The sequence below is a fragment of the Hypanus sabinus genome, chromosome 29, assembly GCF_030144855.1.
Source record: "Hypanus sabinus isolate sHypSab1 chromosome 29, sHypSab1.hap1, whole genome shotgun sequence".
NCBI lineage: Eukaryota > Metazoa > Chordata > Chondrichthyes > Myliobatiformes > Dasyatidae > Hypanus > Hypanus sabinus.
Window position 1 is genome coordinate 2,469,056 of NC_082734.1, and position 17,361 is coordinate 2,486,416.

General features: G+C 48.5%; 1 protein-coding gene across 4 annotated transcripts in view; it reads left to right on the plus strand.

The window, feature by feature from the left end:
- Positions 1 to 17,361, plus strand: part of LOC132382876 (ataxin-2-like protein) — a 64,385-nt gene that overhangs the window by 12,685 nt on the left and 34,339 nt on the right. For 2 of the 4 annotated variants that reach the window (XM_059953371.1, XM_059953372.1), the window contains exons 1-11: positions 1,191 to 1,374; positions 4,988 to 5,024; positions 5,182 to 5,238; positions 6,634 to 6,705; positions 7,092 to 7,242; positions 7,589 to 7,710; positions 11,501 to 11,592; positions 11,911 to 12,111; positions 12,415 to 12,590; positions 13,037 to 13,144; positions 16,045 to 16,266. In XM_059953371.1, the coding sequence (XP_059809354.1) occupies positions 1,328 to 1,374; positions 4,988 to 5,024; positions 5,182 to 5,238; positions 6,634 to 6,705; positions 7,092 to 7,242; positions 7,589 to 7,710; positions 11,501 to 11,592; positions 11,911 to 12,111; positions 12,415 to 12,590; positions 13,037 to 13,144; positions 16,045 to 16,266 (1,285 nt within the window). In that variant the 5' untranslated portion in view covers positions 1,191 to 1,327. Of the gene's footprint in view, positions 1 to 1,190; positions 1,375 to 4,987; positions 5,025 to 5,181; positions 5,239 to 6,633; positions 6,706 to 7,091; positions 7,243 to 7,588; positions 7,711 to 11,500; positions 11,593 to 11,910; positions 12,112 to 12,414; positions 12,591 to 13,036; positions 13,145 to 16,044; positions 16,267 to 17,361 lie in introns of those variants that run through there. The other 2 variants (XM_059953374.1, XM_059953373.1) reach the window with 1 other exon arrangement.

Here is a 17,361-nt window from a genome sequence, read left to right on the forward strand (position 1 = left end):
CATCTATGGGAAAGGTAATGACAACATTTCAGGCTGAAACCCTTCATCAGTCTCCTTTTTATTTATTTCCAGCATCTGCAGATTCACTCGTGTTGACAATGCAGAATGAAGTGTTTAGAGTTGTAAAGAAACTGCATTGTAGGCGGACAATAAGGTGCAAGGGCAATGGCCAGGTAGATTGTCAAGTCAAAGTTTATAGTGGATTGTCAGTAGTTCCACAACTGCAGAGTAGACCTTGTGGTATGTGCTTTCAGCTTGTGGTAAGAGGAGGGATGAGGAATGTAAAGTGGGGAGGGGCAGGCTGGCTGCTTTATTGAGGAAGTGAGATGTGTCATGGAGGGCAGATTTATTTCTAAGATGTGCTGAGTTATGTCTAAAACTCAGTGTGGTGCCTTGCAGTCACCAGCAGGGTGACATACCAAATCATGATGCATCTAGATTGGATGCTTTCTATAGTGCATTGATAAAAATGGTAAAGGTAGACAGGGACATGATGAATTTCTTTTGCTTCTGAGGATGTGGAGACGCTGGTGAGCTTTCTTGGCTGTGACATCAACGTAGATCGACTGGAACAGATGATGTTCACACCTAGGAACTGAATTTATAATTTCAGAACATATTAACAGTATTGCACCTATATTCCCACGCTTCACAATCACCCTAATCCTTTCCTCTTGCACATTTTTCTTACTTACATCTACCTTTCTGAGAGCTTCTTGAATGTCCCTATCATATCAACCTCCACTATCACCACAGCACCTACCTCTCCCAGTCTTTAAACCTACCCTAACCAACTGTAATCGAAACACCATAGAAATGTTTTCCAGAAGCATTACAGCTTGCGACTGCTCTGCCCACCACCGCAAGATACCCCAGAGAGTTGTGGACACTGCCAGGCACTTCACGGAAACCAGCCTCCCCTCCATGTACTCTAAAGGGACTGAGCGGGCTGGCCCAGAAAAATCCCAAAGAACCTGCCCCACTGAGCAGAATGCAGGCTTTGGGCATTCCTACCCTGTCGATCTAGGGGAGTGGGAGGGCACCCAAGCAATGCAGCATCTGCTGTTGGCTGGGGAGCCCGGAGAGGGCGCGGCCAACACCCTGAGCATGCGCGTCGCGGCTTTACGACAATCCTGGCATTCCGCACGTGACCAGGGGCGGAGAAATCGTCTCGCGCATGCGCGCTGTTTACCGCTCGCTCCCTCCCCTCCGCGCTGGCCCCGGCGGAAGGAGCCGGCCACCTCGCTCTCTCTCTCTCTTTCTAACCCCATTCCCCTGTACGCTTGTCCTCCCCATCCCAAACTCCTCCAACCATAACTCCCTGGCGATGAAGGCGGCGCCTCGCAGTAGCACTAGTGCGCCTCCGGCCGACAGGTGAGGGAAGCCGAGGAGATGGAGGCGGTTTGTTGGGGGTGGTGGTTGGAGAACAAGCACGGGCTGCTGAAGGAGGGCGGGGCATGTCTTGCTGCTGCCCAATGGCTGTGCGATGCTCGCTCAGATAGAAGGGTAACTCGACCAATGGATGGTAACGCCGGCTTGACGGGCGCGACGCTTGGCCATTTAGAAGAGTGGGTACTCTTCTACGGTGCTAATTGGAAAGGGCACGGGCCCAGTTAGGCCCACGTGGGTTACTGGCGCTGCGATCACGTGGTATGTGGACCGGGCTGTCATTGGCCTAGGGTGAGAAGGCGGTGCAGCGGACAGGTTCGGCTGTTATTGGACAGCCGAAAGACTGTTCGGGCTCCACACGATTGATCAATTCAGCTGTCAATCAACAGACGAAGAGTGGGTTGGGGGAAACGGTGCAAAGTCGGTGAGGGGAGATCAACACATAAAATGCTGGAGGCACTCAGCAGGCCAGGCACCTATGGGGGGGGGGGGAGTACGGTCGACGTGTAGGGCCAAGAGCCTTCGGAAGGACTGGGGAAAAAAGATAAGTAGATTTAAAAGGTGGGGTAGGGAAGACAAAACACAAGGTGATACGTGAAGCCGGGAGGGGTGAGCTGGGAAGTTGATTGGTGAAAGAGTTACAGGGCTGGAGAAGGGGGAATCTGATAGGAGAGGACAGAAGGCCATGGAAAGAAGAAAAGGGCAGTGGAGCACTAGAAAGAGGCAATGAGCTTGCAAGCAGATACGGTGGGAGAGGAAAAAGTGGATAGTGCAGGAAGGTGAGGGGCATTAGCAGAAGTTCTAGAAATTGATGTTCATTTCATCAGGTTGGAAGCTACCCAGACTGAATATTAGGTGTTGTTCCAACAACCTGAGTGTGGTCTCATCTTGACAGTGGAGGAGACGGTGGACAGACATGTCGGAATGGAAAGTGGAATGAAAATTATGGCCACTAGGAGTTCTTGCTTCTTAGGTGGGCGGAGTTTAGGTGTTCAGCGAAGTGGTCTCCCTATCTACGATGGTCTCATTGATGTATAGGAGGCTACACTGAGCACCGGACAGAGTGTATGACCCTAACAGACTCGCAGGTGAAGTGTTGCCTGGAAGGAATGTTTGGGGCCATGAGTGGTAGTGAGGGAGGAGGTACAGAGGCAGATGTAGTACAAGGGTAATTGCCAGGAGAGAGATCGGTGGGGTGGGACGAATGGACAAGGGTGTTGTGTAGGGAGTGATCTCTGCAGAAAGCAGAAAGTGGGGGAAAGGGAAAGATGTGCTTATTGGTGAGATCCCGTTGGAGATGGAAGTTACAGAGCATTATGTGCAGGGATCGCTCCTTAATGACACCCTTGTTCAGTTGTTCCTCCCCACTGATCTCCCTACTAGCATTTATCCTTGCAAGTGGAACAAGTGCTATACCTGCCCTTACACCTCCTCCTTCACTACCATTTAGGGTCCCAAACAGTCCTTCCAGGTGAGGGGACACTTCACCTGTTAGTCTGATGGAATCATATACTGTGCCTGGTGTGGCCTCCTGTACATCGCTAAGCACCTATGCTTCCTCTGCCAGAAAAAGCAGGATCTCCCAGTGGCCAACCATTTTAAATACACTTCCCATTCCCATTTTGATATGTCAATTTATGGCCTCCTTTACTGTGTAAATGAGGCTACACTTGGGTTGGAAGAACAACACCTTGTATTGGGTTTGGGTAGCCTCCAATCGGATGGCACGAACATCAATTTCTCAAACTTCTGGTAATGCCGCACCCCACACCCCCTTTTTGCTCTCTCACTTTATCTCCCTTCCTGCCCATTGCCTCCCTTTGGTGCTTCTCGCCACTTTTTCTTTTTTCCATGGCCTTCTGTCCTCTCCTATCAGGCTCCCCTTCTCCAGCCCCAAATCTCTTTCACCAATTGATTTCCCAGCTCTTTACTTCATCTCTTACCCCTCCTGGTTTCACCTATCACCTTGCGTTTCTCTCCTCTCCACCCCCCCCCCCCAACCTTTCAAATCTACTTCTCATCTATTTTATCTCCAGTCCCTGCTGAAGGGTCTAGGCCTGAAATGTCGACTGTACTTTTTTCCCATAGATGCTGCCTGGCCAGCTGAGTTCCTCCAGCATTTTGTGTGTGTTGCTTGAATTTCCAACATCTGCAGATTTCTTCTGTTTGTGAGTGGAGAGCTAGGTCAAGGATCACGGGGTTGATGTAATAGTATGGAGGATCACAATGTCTGCGGAGTTAGGGTTGCAGCATTGTAAGAGAGCGGGCTAGTATTCACAGGGTTGTCGTAGAGGGATCGCAGATCAGAGGTTGGGGAGCAGTGTCAAGGATCATGGGGTTGGGGGAGCGGGATGAAAGATCCCATGGTTGGATGAATGAGGGTGTGGATCTCGGTTGAGGAAGCAGGGTCTTGGAAGATGACATCGGGCTGGCGGGGTCAAGCATCACTGAGTTGGAAGAGTGGATTGACTATTGTGGGGCCAAGGAATGTGGTGTTGGTTGAGTGGGGTAAAGGGTCACTGGGGTCAAGGATCACAGTGAGAGTGGGGTCAGACAGCACACATCAGGATCAGAAATCATTGACTTCTAACTAGATAGAGCAGACGTGGAGAGGATGATTCCTGTAATGAGTGAATCTAGGATCAGAGGGTATAGCTTCACAGTGAAAGGATGTCCCTTTATAACAGACATGAGAAGGAATTTATTTAGCCAGGTGGTGGAGAATTTGTTGCAGATGGCTGTGAAGGCCAGGTCATTGGGCATATTTAAAGCGGAGGTTAATAGATTCTTGATTAGTGGGGGCATTAAAGGCTTCAAAGAGAAAGCAGGGTGTTGAGAGTGTTAATAAATCATTATGGAACGGCAGAGTAGACTTAATACGCCGAGTGTCCTAATTCTGCTGCCATGTCTTATGGACTCTGATCACTGACATCTTACCCATTGCACACCTGGGTTACCAGTGATGATTCCACTGGACAGGTTGGGTCCCTCTTGTCAGCAGTTGCTCTGTGGCGCACTGAAGGATCCCAATATGTACATCTCACAGTCTAGACACCCTGGAAGTCTAAACTGTCAGATGACCCATATATAGTCTGACTCCACACATCTTGTGTTCAGTGACCTGAGAATGGGGTTGAGAGGGGAAATAAATCAGCCGTGAATGAGTGAAGGAGTGGACTTGATCAGCTAACTGGTCCAATTCTGTGCTTGTGTCTTGTGGTATATGGAATGAGCTGTAAGAAATGCATTCCTGACCTCTTATGAAGCAATGCAATGCCTTTTCTCAACCTTGAGGTGCTGGGGACCGCAGGCATCAACAGTATAATGGGGAGGGGGAGCTTTGCCACTTTACTGCTGTCTTTTGTATTTCTTCTAGTGGCTTCACCACCGAGAATGGAGAGAGACAGGTTGATGGGTATCTGGGAAATTGAGAGATACACTGTTAGGTACAGGAATGGTACAGTGATAGGAGGTAGCAGGGATGATTTTGGCAGAGCATAAATAGAAGCTATTCTGAAAGTGGAGGACTTGCATCCAGTTTTGAGCCCTGCCTCCAAGGGATACCTCCTTACTGACCGCCCTCTGCTTTATATTACAGGGGGAGGAGCAGTGTCAAGGGATCCCCACAGTCGCCGGTGAGTGTCTCTTTCTGTCTGTCTCTCATCCCCACTCTTAACCCACTTTCCTGCTTCACCCGTCTCCTGATCCACATCCTCCTACCCCCCTCCCTTCCCCCTTCGCATTACGCTCCTTGGGCCAGCTGTGTGAAGATTCCCTTTCCTTGTGTTCCAGGTGTTCGAGGGGGTCTACAACAACACGCGGATGTTGCACTTCCTGACTGCAGTTGTGGTGAGTGTTCTGTGCTATCCCCATCACCTCTAGTGGACACACACGCATGTGCACTCTCACATGCGCACTCCCTGCATACACCCTCGCACACAGGCACGTGCAGAGACACGGGTGTATGCAGATGCAAGTGATTCCACCACCACCACCAGTCTTCATCTGCCAACCGTCAATGAGCTGCTCGACTGCCTGCCTGACACGGACGTACCTGCTTTCTGAACAGTTCACCGTTGTCCGCCTATCTGCACGTCCTCAGCCTGCTGATTGTCGACTTTTAGTTTCCCAGATCCCATGTGGAAAGAGGTCCTTTGGTCCATCTGGCCAATTCCAACCAAATCCCTTGAATGAGGCAGTCCCCCCCTTTGTTGATCAGGGTCAACGAGTATGGTGTGTCTTAATCGTTTCCACAAGCCAGTTTGCAACCCAGGGAAGTATGATATGGAGAGCAAGCTGTTGCCCATGCAGCACATTTCTCCTTTCAGCACAGCTGATGAATCCAAAGGAACGGCCAAGACAGATAGTTTGGCACCAGTGGTGTTGCAGGAGTTGCTAGTCAGCATTGAACTCAGTAAAGGGACTCCAACTCTGGATTTTTCCTTGGGGTGTACTGCTGAAACCTTCGCTATGAGTGGGAAAAGCTGAAAGGTAATGAGGGTTTGAAATAGAGTTTTCCTTCTAGGTGAGATGCCAGCCATGGTTGATAGAGCCCCATTGGCCCGAAGTGACTGGTTTTAAGGCATCAGTAACCCGCCTTTGCCCCTCCCCATCAGTAGAAGTGCTTCTGCTAGTAGTTCAGTCACACATGAAGACTAGCAGTTGAACTTAGTTGTTGGAGGCTAGAGATTCATGCCATTGGGAGCATTTAATATCTTACCACCCTCTCTCCCCTTCCCCGCACAGCAGTTATAACAACCTTAAGGAATCAAGCAAGAAGCCAGTCCCATTTGGCTCTTATCCCTGTAAACCTTTCCTATCCAGGTATGTGTGCAAGTCTCTTAAAATGCTGTTAACGTACCTTTCTCAACCACTTTCTTCAGTTTACATTTCAGCCAGCCCCAGCTGCCTGTGCTTGGTCTGTATCTCTAAACATTTACTACCCAAACTAGCTATTTCAAATACTTCACCTGGCTGCCCCTCGGGTCTCTGTGAAATCTGTTCCCTCTGAGTTTAAACCTGTGCCCTGTAATTCTGTTGTAAAGAGAGTGTTGCCTGATATTCTTTGCCCATGCACTTACCAAATGCAGTTCTCCCCCGCCCCCCCCCCCCAATCCCCGATGTGTGCTATTGAACTGACCCTTAAAATATTGTTGGGGGGAAGCATATGTTCATTAATTTCTCAATGTACTGCAACTAACCACACCCCTGCCCACCTCGCTAACCCACCAATCCTTCCTGCAGGGGTCCACGTGTGATGTGAGAGTGAGGAATGGCACCGTCTATGAGGGGATCTTCAAAACACTCAGTTCCAAGGTAAGCAGCAAGCTCACTGATCAAGACCCTATGCCTCCAGCTGTCAAATAGTCAACCACTCCCAGCTTGGTAAACTCCTTCTGACCCCTTCTTCCTGAGGACTCCATGCTTTCCCTCCATGGGTGCTGTCCCTGTCCCTTTTTATTGCCCACTCTCCCTGTTTGTCTCCCCCCCGCTCTCTCACCCCCCCCCATCTGCTCCACCGCCCCCATCTACCGCTGCACCAGCCTCTCCCATTCTCTCCCTCTCCACACCCCTGCCTCTCTCTATTTTACACACAGTCTGGGGTTCACAATCTCTCTCCTCTGTCTCTGACTAACCCTTTGTGAACCTCTGCTCGAGTTTCCCCCGGCCTTTCCTCTCACTGCACCATTTGCGGCCCACAGCTAGAGCTGGCCGTGGACACAGTGCACCGGAAGAGTGCAGACACAGCAGCTGGCCCCAAGTGTGAAGACATCATTGATACCATGATCTTTAAACCTTCCGATGTTGTGGTGGTGCAGTTCCGTGATGTGGACCTCAACTACGCCATGAGAGGTGAGCAGACCAGTCCTCCCTAACCGCCCCAATCACCTGCCACAGTCAGGCCCCAGAGATGAGAGGATAACTGGCTCTCACCTATTGGCTGAGGTTGTGAGTGAGAGAGAGAGAGTAATGTGCTTGGGAGGGTAAGTGTGAGAGCAGAGGGAGGGAGGAGGTAGAGGGGATGGAGGAGGGAGGGAGAAGTGGAAGGTTAGGAAGGAGGGTAGGAGATTTGAGGGAGGGGGGAAGTGGAGAGAAGGGATTGGGGTGAGTGGATGGAGGGGGAGCAGGAAATGGGGAGGGAGAAGTCAAGAGAGTTGGTCAGCCTCCACTGACACCCGTTTTCTCCACTCCCCTGCAGACAAGCTGACGGACCCGATGGTGAGCACCAAGGTGAATGGGGAGCATCGTGAGAGCCCCCTGCAACCCTGGGAGGGCGGTGGAGATAACAACAGCGATGACTTCGACCTAGAGTCTGATGTGGTGGGTACGGGCCAGAAGCTGTACATTTCCCCGCTGAGGGGGAGTGGGAGGGGAGGCGTCAATGTGGGCTCATCCCTGGAGAGGAGAGGAATCAAGAACTCGAGGGTGGAGGGGGAGAGGTTCAATGGAACAGTACCAGATAACTAGAGATGCTGGAAGGAGAGATGGAAAGGAGGTGTTCAAAGTGGGTTTTCTCCTGGAGAAGGAAGGGCGTTGGGAGTGAGCGAGGTGAAGTCAGGTTGGGGAGAGAACGAAATGGACTGGTGCCAGAGAGGGGGTCATGGGGGTGGGTATGACTTCATATGGGACCGTCTACAGAGGTGGGTGTATCAGGAATCAGAGACGGCAGTGGAGCGGGGTGAGGGATCAGTGTGCGTCTGTTCCTGCAGAGGCTGGGCTTTGGGAGGAAGGGACAGAGGAGTGGGTAGGACTGTCTCCAGAGAAGGGAGTGATCAAAGAGGTTCTGTCCCACAGAGATTGGGTTGCAGGAGGGAGGGACGAAGCCAAAGTGGGCCATCTCAAGTAAGTTATGCTGTTAGGACAAGAAGGAAGGGACCGAGTTGGTGGAGGTGTGGTGGAAGAGAGGGGAGGGGACAAAATGGTGGATGGGCAGGTGGGGCCTCCTCTGAGAAGTGAAAGCACCGGGAGGGAGGGTGAAAGGCAAATATGTATGTCCTTTGAAAGAAGGTGGGAGGGGGAGGCAGAAGGGTGGATCTCGTTGAGTGATGGAGAGAGTAGGAGAGACAGGGAAGGTGGGAGAGCAGATGAGTATCCAAGGGTTGACTCTGAGTGAGCTGGGAAAGTGAGTGGGAGATATGGAGAAGTGGATGTAAGGGAGGGAGGGGTGTGGAGAGAGTGAGAGAAAGAATAGATTGGTCTATTGTTGGCATATGTAACACAATACACTAAAAAGCTTGACTTGTGTACTGCTTATACAAGTCAGATTATTACACAATGTTGGTACAAAGTTAAACAACATCAGGATAAAGAATGATGGTTAGAGAAAATGCAGTGACCATAAAGTACAAGGGCCATGGCAAGGTAGATTGTAAGGTCAAGAGTCTGTCTTATACTAGGGGACTATTTAATACTGTTAGGTAGCAGAGTAAAAGCTGTCCTTGGAGTTTGGTGGGGTGTACTTACAGGCTTTTGTATCTTCTGCCTAATGGGAGGGAACAGAATATGCGGGATCTGTTGGGTCTTTTGTTGTGCTGGCTGCTTTTCCAAGGCAGCAGAAGTGTAGACAGTGTCCATGGAGGGAAGCTGGTTTCTGTGATGTGCTGAGCTGTGTCAGGGAGAGTGTGTGTTCGGGTCAAGGTGTAGACAGTGTCCATGGAGGGAAGCTGCTTTCTGTGATGTGCTGAGCTCTGTCCACAACTTTCTTTAGTTCTAGCAAGATGGGAAGAGATGGAGTAGTGAGTTAAGGAGTGAAGGATATGAATCCAACCAAACAACGTTCACCCTAACACTAAAGAATGCATAGCTGTCCTGAGAATGCTGGGGGGTGGGGTGTGCAGAGGGACTCAGTATAGAACCTGCCTGGCCTGGCAGCAGAGAGATGGGTTAGTGCTCATGGATTCATTGACTGTTAAAAAACCTGATGATGAAGGGGAAGAAGCTGTTCCTAAAATGTTGAGTGTGGATCTTTAGGTCCAAATACCACCTCTTTGTTGGTCGTTATGAGAAGAGGATATGTCCTGAGTGGTGGAGGTCCTTCACGATAGATACTGGCTTCTTGAGGCAGTAGCTTTTGAAAATGTCCTTAGTAGTAGGGAGTCCTTAGTAGTAGATGGGCCTGGCTGAATTTACAACACTCTTCAGCCTTTTCTGATCTTGTGCATTGGAGCCTCCATACCAGGCAATGGTGCAACCAGTGAGAATACTTTCCACCATACTTCTATATAAGTTTGCAACGATCTTTGATATAGCATCGTTAGAAACACAATTTATTGAGTTCTCACTGGAGGAACTCAACAACTCAGACAAATATATATGGAGAGCCAAAAAAAATCGATGTTTCATAAGAATGTAAGTAGGAGGAGTTGGCCACCTGGCCCATTGAGCCTGCTCCGCTCTTCAGTAGGTTCACAGTTGATTTGGCTGTAGATTCAACTCCATCTACATGACTTTTACTCATAAACCTTCATTCCCTGGCTATGCAAAAATCTTCTCCAACTGTGTCTTAAATATATAAGTCCTGAAGGAGGATTGCTGCCCGAAACAATGGCTTTTTGCTTGTTTTAATGGATGCTGCCTGACCTGAGTTCCTCCAGTGTTTTGTATCTGTTGGTCTGGATTTCCAGCATTTGCAGAATTTCTCATGTTAGTATATTTAATATGGTAGCCTCAACTACTTCCCTGGACAGAGAATTTCACAGATTCACTACTGTGGGAAAAACAATTTCTCCTAATCTCCATCCTAAATCTATTTCTCTGAATCTTTTTGTTGTGTTTCTATGGTGAACTACATATATATGTCTGGACACCCGCCCCCCCCGCTGACTGCTCCTGTGGCTCCTCCCACAGACCCCCGGTATAAAGGCGACTGGAGCCCGAGCCCTGGCCTCAGTCTCCAGGATGCAGTGTGGTGCTCAATTGCTGCTTGTTCTTACTTCCAGTCAATAAAAGCCTATATCTCGCCTCACGTCTCGGAGAGTTATTAATGGTGCATCAGTTTCCTAGTTCTAAATTCAATTACTAGTGGAAACAACTTTACTGCATTTATTTTATTTATCTTTTTCATAGTTTTATATACTCAGTGGCAACTTTATTAAGCATACTTGTGTTCCTTGTTAATGCAAATATCTAGTCAGCCAATCTTTTGGCAATGTGTGGAAAAATAGATATGCAGGCATAGTCCAGTCGTTCAGTTGTTGTTCAACCCGAACATTAGAATGGAGAAGACATGTGATCTAAGTGACTTGACTGTGGAATGATTGTTGTTGCCAGACAGGGTGGTTTGAGTATCTCAGAAACTGCTGATCTCCTGGGATTTTCACGCACAACAGTCTCCAGAGAACCTAATAAATTGACCTCTGTGTGTGTGTTTATAAGAACCCCTCTCATGGAGGCTGCAGAACAGAAGGACATCAGAATACAAGTACGTAGTTACATGAAAATAGTATAATGGGTCGACGGTGGTGAACAAGGTGTTTGGTGCACTAGGTACAGGAGAACGTTATGTTGCAGTTGTATGAGATGTTAGTGAGGCCACAGCTGGACTATTGTATTCTGTTTTGGTCACCCTGCTGTAGGAATGATGCTATGAAGATGGAAAAAGTGCAAAGGAAACTTAAGAGGATGATGGCAGGACTCAGGACCGAGTTATGGAGAATGGTTGGGTCTTTAAACCTTAGAGTGTAGGAGACTGAGGGGTAACCTTACAGAGGCAGCACAGATAGGGTGAATCCACACATTCTTTTTTCCACAGGGTTGGGGATCAAGAACCAAAAGGAACAGGTTTAATGTCAGAGAGTATCAAGGTTCAATGGGGATCTGAGGGGCAACTTTCAGCTAGAGTGTCATTTGTTCATGGAACAAGCTACAAGAAAGTGGTTGAGGCAGGTACATTTAAAAGATTAATGTGGGTGCCTGGTAAAGGTTTAGAGGGAATCCGGCCAAAGAAAGGCAACTGGGGCTGGTTCAGATGTGAATCTTGGCAAACACAGACCAACTGGGTTGAAAGACCGGTTTCCCTGCTGTCTGATGCCATATTGTGTCTTAAACTTTTTTCCCTAATCCCGGCTGTATCTTTCCCTTGTTTCTTCATAACCTCCAACTTTATGCTCAGTCCAACGGCTGGGATGCCAATGAGATGTTCCGCTTCAATGAGGAGACATATGGTGTGAAGACTACGTACGACAGCAGCCTCTCCTCCTACACGTGAGTATTCAAGTCTTGTTGGGCCTGTCACCATAAGGTTCTACATGAGTTTGAATACTCCCAGAATGCTGTGGCTCAGACACAGTGAATCTCCCTTTGCACTATCGCATCTCACATTCATGGGGTCAGACACAGAATGAAGGTCCCTCCACACCATCCCATCGCACACACCAGGGTTAGACTTAGAGTGAAGCGCTCTCTGCACTGTCCAATTGTACACTCCCAAGGTCTGACACAGGGTTGAAGACCCCCACATCATTTCCCGTCACCCACATTGCTATCCACTCCCATGGACTGACTCTTCCTCTGGGCCCTCAGGACGCCCCTGGAAAAGGACAACTCAGCTGAGTTCCGGCAACGAGAAGCCAGAGCCACCCAGCTGGCCAAAGAGATTGAGTCCAGTCCCCAGTATCGGGTGCGCGTCTCGATGGAGAATGATGATGGGCGCACGGAGGAGGAGAAGTTCAGTGCCGTGCAGAGACCTTCACCTGATCGTGACAGCCCCAGCATGAACTCCAGGTGAGGAATGTTACAAGGTTGTGTCTGTCTGGCCCTTGCCATCCCTGTGTGTGTGGACGCATGCGCACGCAGCTCTGGTTTTTCCTTTTTGGCTCACTGCCTTCTTGTGTCTCTGCTTGTCTTTCACGCTCTGCCTGTCTCTGTCTCCCTTCTTCCCCTCTGCTTGCATCTATATCTCTGCGGAGGAACCTCTTTCTGTCTGTCCCACCTTTGCCCCCTCTACCCGTCTCCTTCTGGTCTGGCTGCTGACAGCCAATCTTCTGTGGCCCAATCTAACACTGAGGCTGTGTGTCTTCTCTGCAGGGATAGTAAGTACATCCCCCTCCCCCAGCGAAGCAGGGAAGGCAGCACCAGGGGAGGAGGCCTGAGGTCCAGCATGCCCCGGGGTGGACGAGTGGGCTCGCTCCCCCCACGGGGGGGAATCCATCATCCTGACTCTAGCTGCAGCCCATCGCCGGACCAGCGAGTGATTAACGGAGGTGAGTCACTCCCAGTTACCCCTTTCCCAATGTCTGTTCCTTTGTGACCCCTCTCCTTCACTGTTCATTTGTATTCTCTTTCTCCAACTCCCTCTTCCTAGGTGTGTTCCTCTGTAACCCCTTTCCCCCAGCACCCTGAGATACTGACCATTCCCATCAACGTTAATCCTACCCCCTCACTCCGTCCCGTAGTGTCCCCTCTCCCTCCGTATCCTAAGTCGCTGATTGTATCCTCACTCACACCATACCTCAGTAACCGCACTCCCCCAGCATCCTGTTTCCCCACCAATGTAATCTAGCTCCCTCACACCGTCCCTTAGTGACCTCTCTCCCAAACGCCCTGTGTCACTGACTGTATCTGTATTGATATTATTCCTGTACCCTCACACTTTTCCTCATAATTCTGCTTCTCTCCCTCTCCTGGCTGCTTACTTTCCTTGCTGCAGGACCTTCCCGAATGTCACCCAAGGCTCAGAGACCCACCCGTGGTGGTAAGCCCCTAATGGGAAGGGGGGGATCTGCTTCCGACAGCTCTCCACATTCTCAAGCCTCGGGTGAGTAGACCTGATGTTCACCTACGGTTATAACTTAGTCTCGGTACAGTTCCAGTTGCTTGTTGTTCTCCCCTCCCATACCCCCTACCCATCTTTGCATCATTTATGCCTCAAGCACTTCATTATGTTATATGTAAGTACTACTGCACGATAGTCATTGAGGCAGGTTACCTTGTTCTTCTTGGGCACTGGTATAACTGAAGCCTGCTTGAGGTGAAATGTTAAAGATTTCAGTGAATACTCCAACCTGTTGAATAGCACACAGGTCTTCGGTACGCTGCCAGATCTGGGCAAGGTGCTTTCCTTGGCATCCTCCTGAAGGATGCTCTCTTATCTCCCTTGGAAACAGAAATCACAGGGTTGTCGGAGGCTGTAGAAGTTCATAAAGGTGCCTCCGTGTTTTGTTGGTCAAAGTGAGCAGAAAAGGCATTGAACTCGCCTGTGAGTGAAACTTGCCACTCGTGTTGTGTGGGATTTTTTTGTAGGAGGTGATAGCATTAAAGCCCTGCTATAGTTTTCAACCATCTTTCTGTGATATAATTTTATCTGGAATTGCCACTTCTCATGTGAAATGGCTTTCCAGAGGTCATATCTGGACCTTATGTTACTTAGTTACCAGACCTCTACGCTGCTGAACTGGCCCTCGGCAGATTGTGGATCTCTTGATTCATCCAGGGTTTCTAGTTGGGGAAGACTGAATGATCTTGTGGTGAAACACTTGTCCACTACTGTTTAAAAGCCCATCCCATGACAAACATGGTATATTCGTTCAGGTTCTCTGATGAGTCCTTGAACATGGTCCAGTCCACCAATATGAAGCAATCTTGTAGCTGCTGGTCTGCGTCCCATGACCACCTCTTTGTCACTTTTACCTCTGGAGCCTTGGGTTTTAGTCTTTGCCTGTATGCAGGTAGGAGGAGGACTGCCAGATGATCAGACTTGCTAAAATACAGTCTAGGGATTGAACAGCAGGCATTCTTAATCAAAGCATAACAATGATTGAGTATGTTGGGACTCTTGGTTCTGCAGGTGATATGTCGATGATAATTACAGAGGTTTCTTCAAGCAAGTCTGATTGAAGTCCTCAGCAATGCTTTGAAAGGTGTCAGGGTAGACTACTTCCTTTTTGCTTGTTTGTTTGCTTAGCATTGAACCCTAGAGTGCTTGCTCAGCATTTGCTTTTGGCAGTATGTAAGCTGTGGTCAGGATCATAGCAAAGAACTCTCTCCTTAAGTAAAACAAATGCCACTTTATCATTAGATGCTCCTAGAGCGAGACACAGTTGCTATGTTTCAGCAGCATGAGGAATTTATCATGAAACACAGACTACAGGGCACCGTGATAGAGTAGTGGTTAGCGCGATGTTATTGCAACTGGAAGTGTCATGAGTTTGGAATTCAGTCCCAGCATCCAGTGTAGGAGATTGTTTGCCCTCACCATGGTATGCATGGGTTTCCTCCGGGTGCTCCGGTTCCCCCCCACAGTCCAAAGACATGCTAGTTAGTAAGTTAATTGGTTATTGTAAATTGTCCTGTGATTAGTGTAGGGTTAAATTGGTGGGTTGCTGGCAGGGCATCTCAAGGGCATTCCATGCTGTATCTCTAAATAAAATAAAACACCCACCTCTTGCCCTCTTTGAATCAGTATTTTTGTCCATCCGGTGGATGAAGAAGCCCTCTGGTTTGCTGCATCCAGCTTGTCTGGAGGGATCCATGTCTCCGTAAAACAATGCAGCAATCCTTCATTTCCCTTTGATACAGCAATCTTGCCCTAGGGTCTTGTTCTCCAGTAACTATGCATTTGCTAACAAGATACTCGGAAGAGGCAGGTTTACAACCCACCATTTTAGTCTGGCTTGAAAGACCTCCCCTCCTTTCTCTCTCCTGGCCTTGGCAGTAACTTTTATCTACTTAGAAGTGCCATACCTGCAATCCTGAGAGTTGATTCTGCCAATTAGTTGCATGATTGTAAAATTGCAGGTTTGTTCAACAAGATTAAAAGTATGTTACTTAAAGGGCGATTATAGGCTGCAAATCAGAAGTGTATCTTGAAGTTTGTGAGCTGTCCGCAAAACTTCATGTATTGCCAGTACATCATTTAATAGATGTAGATAAACACATGGATGAAAGAAAAATGGAGTGTTATGTGGGAGGGAAGGGTTAGATTGATCTTGGAGCAGGTTGAAAATGGTCAGTACAATGGGTTTTATGTGTAATGAAGTGTGTGAAGTTACCATTACTAGATGAAAGATTATTGGGAAACTAAGGTCTGAAGGTAGATGTCACCTGGTCCAGATGGTGTACACCCCAGGATTCTGAAAGAATCACTGGGTTCTGGAATTGATATGGAAAATTGGAAAATTACAAACGTCACTGTTCTATTCAAGAATGGAGAGAGACAGCAGAAAGGAAACTATAGTCTGACCTCATTGGTGGGGTAGATGTTGGAGGTGATTATTAAGGATGAGGTTTCAGGGTACTTGGAGGCACATGATAAAATAATGTCTTCATCATAGTTCCCTCAAGGGAAAATCTTGCCTGACAAATCTGTTGGAATATTTTGAAGATAAATAAGCAGGGTTTGCAAAGGAGAATCTGTTGATTCTGTACACTTGGATTTCAGAAAGCCTTTGACAAGGTGCCACTCATGAGGCTGCTTAATAAGCTATGAGCCCATGGTATTGCAGGAAAGATTCTAGATGGATAAAGAAGTGGCTGATTGACAGAAGGCAAAGTGTGGAAATAAAGGGAGCCTTTTTGGATTGGCTGCCATCAACTAGTGTGTTCCGCAGGGATCTGTGTTGGAGTTTTTTATGTCAATCATTTCCCCTCTACCCCCCTCTCCTCTGTCTCTCCCCACCCGCATCTCTCCCCCTCTCCCTACTTCTCTTTCTCTCGCAGGTATAAACCGGCCTTACCACCCCCGCTCCCCGAAGTCCAGTGTGGGTTTACCTGCACTCTCTGCCCAGGAGCTCCCAGGCCCAGTACCTGCTCCAACCTCCCCACCAGAAGCCAGGAGGGCCCCGCCTCCCCCTTCCGTCGGCACTGACACTTCTGGCTCGCCATCTCCCGGCTCGTCGTCTCCCAAGCCAGCCACCCCAGCTCCATCCTTCACCACAGACGGTAAGCAGTCCATTCCACTGTGTGTTTTGGAGTGGTGTGTGGAGTGTGCATACTAGGGTCATGTACTCACAGAGCAGTACAACACTGATTCAGGCCCTTTGACCCAACAAGTCCATACCGACCCAAGTCCCCATCTGAGCCAATTCCCTTTTGGTCCATGTCTCTCTAAACCTTTCCTATACTTGTGTACATTCATCCTCACTACGCCCCTCACGATTAAGTACATCTGGTGTTCTATACATAAACTGCCAGAGCCCCTGAATTAGACCCCAGCCTTTAAACCACTCCTGGAGATCTGTTATTCTATATATAAACCTCCTGAACCTCTAGATCCCAGGTGGATGCTAATAGATCCAATACTAGGGAAGTATTATTCTACTATTCTATATAAACACCCCTCATGAATCATTGGCTTAGATCCTAGTCTGTAACCCAAGGTTATGTAAACCCTTTCCCATACCCCTGGACTTGATTCAGCCTATGATCCACTCCCAAAGACATTCTGTATACAAACTCAATTTAACTTGTTGATGAAATCCCAACCCTTAACCCACTCCCAGGGATCTGTTACTCTTAAGTATAAAACTCCCAAACTTAGGGATTAGATCCCAGGCTGTAACCCAATTACTCTATATATAAAATCATATCCCAGTCTGTAAATCACTTGAGCTGTGGAGAACCTGAACTATGATATAGTGAGTGTGGTTTTTAAAAATTGAACTAAGCCACAAGATGGTGGAAACACACAGCAGAATTGTATAAAGCTTTGAGAAACGGATAAGGAAGACAGGCAGAATCTTTTCTAGGGTGACAATGGGTATATATGTGTGAAGGAGTAAGTTTAAAGAAAGTGTTCAGATTTTAAGATTTTTTTCACAGAGAGAGTGGTGGGTGCCTGGGATGTGCTGCCAGCGGTGGAGGGAGAGGTAGATATGATGGAAGTGTTTAAGAAGCTATTTGCAGGGCAAAGGGAACAGGCACTTCAGGACTGGGGAAACATCAGAAGCAGCAGATCTATTCTCTACCCCAGTGTGCAGCCTTGTGTCGCTGCATCTTCCCCACTCTTCCCTTGGCTGATCAAACCAGAAGGTCAAT